The following is a 7,095-nucleotide window of genomic DNA, read 5'->3' on the forward strand; positions in this document are numbered from 1 at the left end:
TAACTCTTTTATCTCATTGGATAGCTCTGTGATTGATATCAATGGTGATTTCAACAGAGGACTTAATACCTTTTTTTCTCAGAGCTTCAAGATTGGATGCATCGCACTCTGACATACTTGGCTGACTTTACTGACGATAGACTCAACAATTCACGTTCTAATCGGGACAGTTTGTCATCAAAAGTTCAGGAACTTACCGACCAGCGTAGCTCCCTTGAAGAGATGTATGATAATAGTATTGTGAATTATCAGGATGCACTTTTAAACTACAACAATCTTGTTGAATTAAGGAATAATAAAGGTCAAGTTCTTGATGCACGTATTAATGCTTCATGTTACTCAAGAAGAAAGGAACTCCATCAATAACATGTGTCAAGTAATGGATTGTGGCATGAATTGTCAATTTCAATATGATCAAATCATTTGTGAGAGAGAAGTTGTTTTGCCAGTTGATGGTACCTGTCAAAACAGCAGTAATTTTACCAGTACAACAAGATATGAGACAACAAGACTAGTTGAACAATGCCAACAGGTTGGTAGATGTGAAGACATTTCAGGAATCAAATGGTTGGTTTTAGATAGTTCCTCTTCACCGTCATTGTTACCATATCATGGTTTGGATTGTTTTAGTGTCTGTGACAGCTTCCACGAAATGAGTCTACATATTCTGACACCATCAAAGTCAATAGCAGAATGTTGTCGTTTGCATGCACTAAAAGTCAATACACAGATCAAAGGTTTTACACATGTTCAATACCTGATAATTGTACACTTAAAGTGGATGTAGAACCCTGTACTACAGCCAATGAGGAATGTGATCACTTAATAAAGTTTACATTAATTAATACTGTTTCATCAAGAGTGTCTGGTTTATCCTTACAAAGCTTGCTGTCTCTCCATAATGAGTATACAAATTTGGCTAGTAACGTGAGTGCTGCTAGGGCAGATGTAAATTTAAAAGCTCTTCAGATGGAGTTAATTGAACAACAACTAAATCTTACGATTAAGGCTATTGAGAGTGCCTCATTTGTACACCAAGTTGCTGTAAATGCTTACGATACTATTCAAAATGACTTGGTAGATGATGTACGTTTACGAGATTGGGTCCAAAGTCACATTTCAGCACAGAATGTTTTACAATTAGAATCCATGAATTATTCTACATCTTTAGAACAGGGTAGTCCACCAATTCTACAAGTCACAGTTCGTTACCAAATCCCATATTTGTTTCCAAACACATGAAATTATCCTGTCTCTTAACTTGAATACTCCAGTTCATTTTTTAATGGACTATATTTCCTATGCAGTCATAAATGATGCATTGGAAGTTACATTCGCTACTAAGAAAAGATCAGTTTCAAAACGAAACTTTGATTTCACCTTACCAGACTCCTTTGAAGTGGAGTGTGTATTGTTAAAACCAATTTCTGAATTACTTGGCTAAAATTAATACAACTTTATCTGCTACCAATGAAGACATGGTACAATCTTTTATTAATCTTACCACATTAGTTAATAATGTTGAGCAATCTGTGAATGACATCATAACTGCCAGTGCAAGTATCTCTAAAGAATACCGAGACCCACTTCAACAGAGAACAGATGCAATATCTTACTGAAGCGAAAGCACATCTCAATTCATTATTACAAATTAGTACCAATTCTAGCATCTTACACTGGTTGAAACCAATAGAACAATATCATCAAACAAATTCAATGATTGGTGATGAGAATTGTTATAGCTTTAGTGACTGTCTACACATCATAACAGAATACACTTTCCTTCATTAGTCAATATTCCCAATGGCCAATCTACTACCTTGCATGCTATGTTACCAACTGTACGTAATGCCATCATGTCTATTGCAGGAGACAAGAGCTTACTAGCTCATGATATACAAACTAGGGTATTATTGATATATGATATTCTATCAACTGTTAAAAATTCTGGTTACTGGTGCTCATATGAGCCTGACATCACAACTCATCCAGTTCCTGAAGTTTATATAGCTATTGGAGATACTGCTACTCTAGAATGTCGTGCAACATCTAGTCTTCCTCTGACTTATGAATGGCTGAAGGATGGTGTTATAGTACCAATGCTACTGACCCTGTATTCATCATTACTAACTTTAAAGAGTCTGACAGTGGATTTGTATGTTTGCTATGCTATTAACGACATCAAAGTAATTAGGTCTTTGATATCGCATGTGAAGCTTTATCAAGCTCCTTTGTTGACTTATGTGACAAACTCAGGTTGGGACACATCTTGGTGATAATGCAGGTGTTAGAATGTGGTGTGATGCATCATCCTTACCTTTCTCTCCTGTTTGGACTTGGTACTTCAAAGCACTCAATAGTACAACATGGACACAAATAGTAGGAGAAACAAGCAATAATTTATTTATTAATAAACCAATGCAATCAGCAATGGGATGGTATCGATGTAAAGCTAGAACTGATTTTGGTAACGCATCTTCAGAACCATTGGAGTTAAATCTGTGGCTTGCAACAGTTGCAGTATATCAGTATAACCTACAGTTCATAATTTACGATACCTCAATTGGGTCTGGTTCATATCCTTCAAATAATTTTGGATCTGGATCTGAAACGCCATATACTGCCATCGAGGCAATTAAATCTTTGTGATGAGAGAATTTCAATGGCGCCTTTACCTTAACATATCATGGTACAAAATATGAATGTTTGGCAGATGAAGGATAGACTTGGATACTATAAAGTTTCATTTGATCTTGTTGGTTCAAACATTACATCAGAGTATAACTACAATGAACCTGTTAATATTATTACATCATTAGTAGGTACACAACTCTCCAATATAGAATATGCCAAGCTTGTGACCACACAATATATCAACGAAATTAATGGACAAGTTTCATTAAATGGAACATATGATATTGTCAACAACTCTTTAGTACTTGGACTAAGAGAATATTTATGTCCACCTGGCCATAAACTTCATACCGACTACATTCTATGTGGTTAGTTTATATGTATTATGATACAAGCATATGTAAGTAGTCAATGTTTATATGTATTATGATACAAGCATATGTAAGTAGTCAATGTTTATATGTATTATGATACAAGCATATGTAAGTAGTCAATGTTTATATGTATTATGATACAAGCATATGTAAGTAGTCAATGTGAAAAATCAGTATTATAATAATTATTATCTACATCAGTCTCATATTGTTTTAGTACATGATATACCAGCCTATTAAACTAGACCCTCCTCTTTTTTGATGTGATATATATTAGCAAAGAGAAGGATCTAGTTTAATTATTTTTAAGTACCTAACACATAAAATTTCATGTTCTATTATTAATATAATTATTGTCTTTATATATAGTTCCTTGTCTTTCTGGACAATACTGGAATGGTTCTACAACAAAGTATCGTTCTATTGAACCTGGTGTGTATATGAGTGAATTAGTACCCACATGTACAGTTTGTCCAATTGGTCATTATCAATCCAACATGGCAGCAACAGAATGCTTGTCATGTCCAATTTATTATACTACTGAAAACGAGGGGGCTACTTCTAGAGAGGAATGTCAAGGTATGATATTTATGTTTAAATGTATTTCACGATACAATGAAAACGATATAAATTGTATTGAAGTGAGTTATATAGTCATATATACAGTTATATAGTCATATGTATAGTAAAATAGTTTGTAGGTATACCTCATTGAAGTGCGTCCATCTTAGTAAGCAGATATAATACCGAAGTATAGAATATAAAGTAGATATAATACCTAAGTATATAATATAAAGTAGATATAATACCTAAGTATATAATATAAAGTAGTTATAATACTGAAGTATATAATATAAAGTAGTTATAATACTGAAGTATATAATATAAAGTAGATATAATACCGAAGTATATAATATAAAGTAGATATAATACTGAAGTATATAATATATTGTATACTTACATCAATTCTTTTAACAGAATTGTGTGATCCTGGTACATATTCAACTAATGGTCTAAAGCCTTGTCAATCTTGTCCATCTGGTTATTACCAACCATTGTATGGAGCTGTAAGGTGTATCAATTGCACTGAAGATGTTGAAGAATGTCAAGGTCAGTAATACTAATACTACAACTTAATGTACAATATCTTTTTAATTGTAGCATCTCCAATACCTACTGATGAAGCTCCTGGTGGGGTAAGTTTTTTTAAAATACACTAAATTTTAACTAAACTATTTGTGCATGATAAGTTGTATATATCATGATGTTGTCAAAAATATATATTGTTAATTTTCTTGATTTTATTCTTCTATTTTGATAGGGCACTTCTGTAGCTGTGATTGTGGCATCAGTTGTAGGATCGTTTATTATATTATTAGGTATGTTAATATTGACAATACAAAATAATGTCCTCATCACTAACATATAAAGTTCACTTTGTTCTATTACATACTCTTATAATAACTAAATAAAAAGGAAGAACACAATGCCTTCATACTCTCATATAAATTCTTACTACTCTTTGTATGAAATGTATAAAATATAAACTTATCAATATCAGCCTATATATAGCCTTTTGTCACCATTAGAATCTCCTGATATCTTTATGCATCACTGTACGATCATAGTTGTAATAGTTATTGTATATTTTCCTACCAAACAGTATCAATGTATGAGTATATGAGAGTGGTTTATAGTTGTTTACCTGATTATATTCATGATATTATATATATATATATATATATATTATTATTGTAATTATATTATACTCCTTTATGTAGCATGTATCATTATTGTCATACTAATAATGGTGGGTGTGTTACGTCACAGAAAGAAGAAATCAAAAAAATCAAAAGAAAAGGATAACAACGTTTACTTTTTCATGCCAAGACGTATAAGAAGACGAAGTAATCAGTCCACTGATGCTTTTATTTCCAAAGAAATGGACAAAAGTAAAATGCCATCATCTGGTAAATACACTGATAATCCAGTATACGTTGATAATCATCAAGCTCAAGAAATGTTTATTATCAAATCAACAAGTGAACGTTCATTTTCAAAGACAGAGACAACTGCTGTGAGTAATATTGATGATCTCTCTGAAATTGAAAAGGGCCATTGATGATGAAGAACTAATTGAAGTGAGTAGCAATGCTCCACTTATTGTGAAAGAAAGCAATTTAGGAGATGAAAACAAAGACTGAAAAGAAAGTAAAATTTGAAGATGAAGCAAACCAGTAGTTGAAGAGAATATTGAGGAAGAAGACTTACGTACTTTCATTAATCCTGCATATGGAACAGTTGCATCATCAGACAATGACCAGCTAGAGGAAGCTGTTGAGGCTTTTCTTGAAAATCCTGTAGATGATAGCAAACAGGAGTCTCTGGATGAAGATGTCACTGTAACATTAATAGATGAGGAGTATGACATGGAAAACTGTCACACCTACTTTGGATGTGCCAGCTGTGTCAGATGTTGAGAAAGAGCCAACTCAAGACATTTCAATCAAAGAGGAGGAACCACTTATTGAGTACCAAGACATGCCATCTACTGTAGATACCAAAGAACAACTTATCCAAGATCAAGATATGGTATCCAACGCCCCAGAGTACCAAGGTGTGGAAGAAGAACCAGTTGTCGAAGTTCCTGCAACTGAGAAAGAAACCAATATTGATGCTGATGAAATTTCTCTGACTGAGTACCAGGTTATGCCCCCTAACAATGAAGAACCATTAGATGATATTCCTTCAAACTGAGAAAGAAACTCTTGTTGATGTGCCACCAAATGAGAAAGTGCCTACAACTGAGTACCAAAATATACCAGCTACTGAAGAAAAACCAGTTGCTGATATTCCATCACCTACAGTTATTGATGTGCCACCTACTGAGAAAGTGCCTACAACTGAGTACCAAAATATACCAGCTACTGAAGAAAAACCAGTTGCTGATATTCCATCACCTACAGTTATTGATGTGCCACCTACTGAGAAAGTGCCTACAACTGAGTACCAAAATATACCAGCTACTGAAGAAGAACCAGTTGCTGATATTCCATCACCTACAGTTATTGATGTGCCACCTACTGAGAAAGTGCCTACAACTGAGTACCAAGATAGACCAGCTACTGAAGAAGAACCAGTTGCTGATATTCCATCACCTACAGTTATTGATGTGCCGCCTACTGAGAAAGTGCCTACAACTGAGAACCAAGATAGACCAGCTACTGAAGAAGAACCAGTTGCTGATATTCTGTCACCTACTGAGAACGTTCCTACAACTGAGTACCAAGATATACCTGCCACTGAAGAAGAAACAGTTGTTGCTATTCCTTCAACTGAAAAAGCAGTGCTTACTGATAAGGCTGCTATTGAGAAACCTATGGTTGAGTACCAAGATATACCGGCTACTAAAGATGAACCAGTTGCTGATATTTTATCTACTGAGAAAGAAAACAATTGTTGATATACCGCCTAACGAACAAGTTTCTACTATTGAATACCAAGATATGCCCCCTGCTTCAAATATGAAGAAAGAAGATGAAGATCCCATGTTAAATCGCAATAACTTAGTTGACATACCTACTAGTGAATACATAGATGCATTAGTGAAGGATATACTTCCTCCATCTTTTGTTACACCATCTCTTCCTCTGAGTTCAAGTATAACCCAAGATCAGGATAGAGAAAGCTCCAGTACTCCATTGCTACACATGCATAATGATGAAGCAGACATTACCAGTGTATCTACATCACATCTTGACAAGAAAAAGTAACATATTATGACTATTTAAAAAGTTGTTTTTAATGTCAATAGATACCTACCCCCTTTTTTTCACTCACACATGTACATGCAAGTATACTTATATAACAATGTTATTGGTATGTTTTTGACCTATCTAACTCAGTATAAGCAGTCTCCAATACTTTTGTTACTTTTTGTTTATTTATTATTAAAACATAACAACATAACAGACAATAACCTACAACTATTGACACATACATTTTTACATGTAACTGAGGTAACAGAAATCCCTTAATATTATATATATATATATATAAAATATAGCTTATGTGCTGTATTTTCTCT

At 33.8% G+C, this 7,095-nt stretch overlaps 1 protein-coding gene across 1 annotated transcript; it reads left to right on the plus strand.

Annotated features, from left to right (window-relative positions):
* The first annotated feature begins 5,432 nt into the window (after window positions 1-5,432).
* Window positions 5,433-6,471, plus strand: LOC121391387 (agglutinin-like protein 3). Its single transcript, XM_041523040.1, has 2 exons — window positions 5,433-5,714; window positions 5,767-6,471. Exons 1-2 carry the CDS (start codon window positions 5,433-5,435, stop codon window positions 6,469-6,471), a joined length of 987 nt encoding a protein of 328 aa, XP_041378974.1.
* The last annotated feature ends 624 nt before the right edge of the window (window positions 6,472-7,095 follow it).

Source organism: Gigantopelta aegis, unplaced genomic scaffold, assembly GCF_016097555.1.
Source record: "Gigantopelta aegis isolate Gae_Host unplaced genomic scaffold, Gae_host_genome ctg2272_pilon_pilon, whole genome shotgun sequence".
Taxonomy (NCBI): Eukaryota; Metazoa; Mollusca; class Gastropoda; order Neomphalida; family Peltospiridae; genus Gigantopelta; species Gigantopelta aegis.

Bases quoted from the DNA above. Each gene is read 5' to 3' on its own strand.
- LOC121391387 (XM_041523040.1), top strand. From the start codon at position 5,433: ATGACATGGAAAACTGTCACACCTACTTTGGATGTGCCAGCTGTGTCA. The intron at 5,715-5,766 runs GTTATGCCCCCT...CTTCAAACTGAG, and splicing joins TTTCTCTGACTGAGTACCAG to AAAGAAACTCTTGTTGATGT.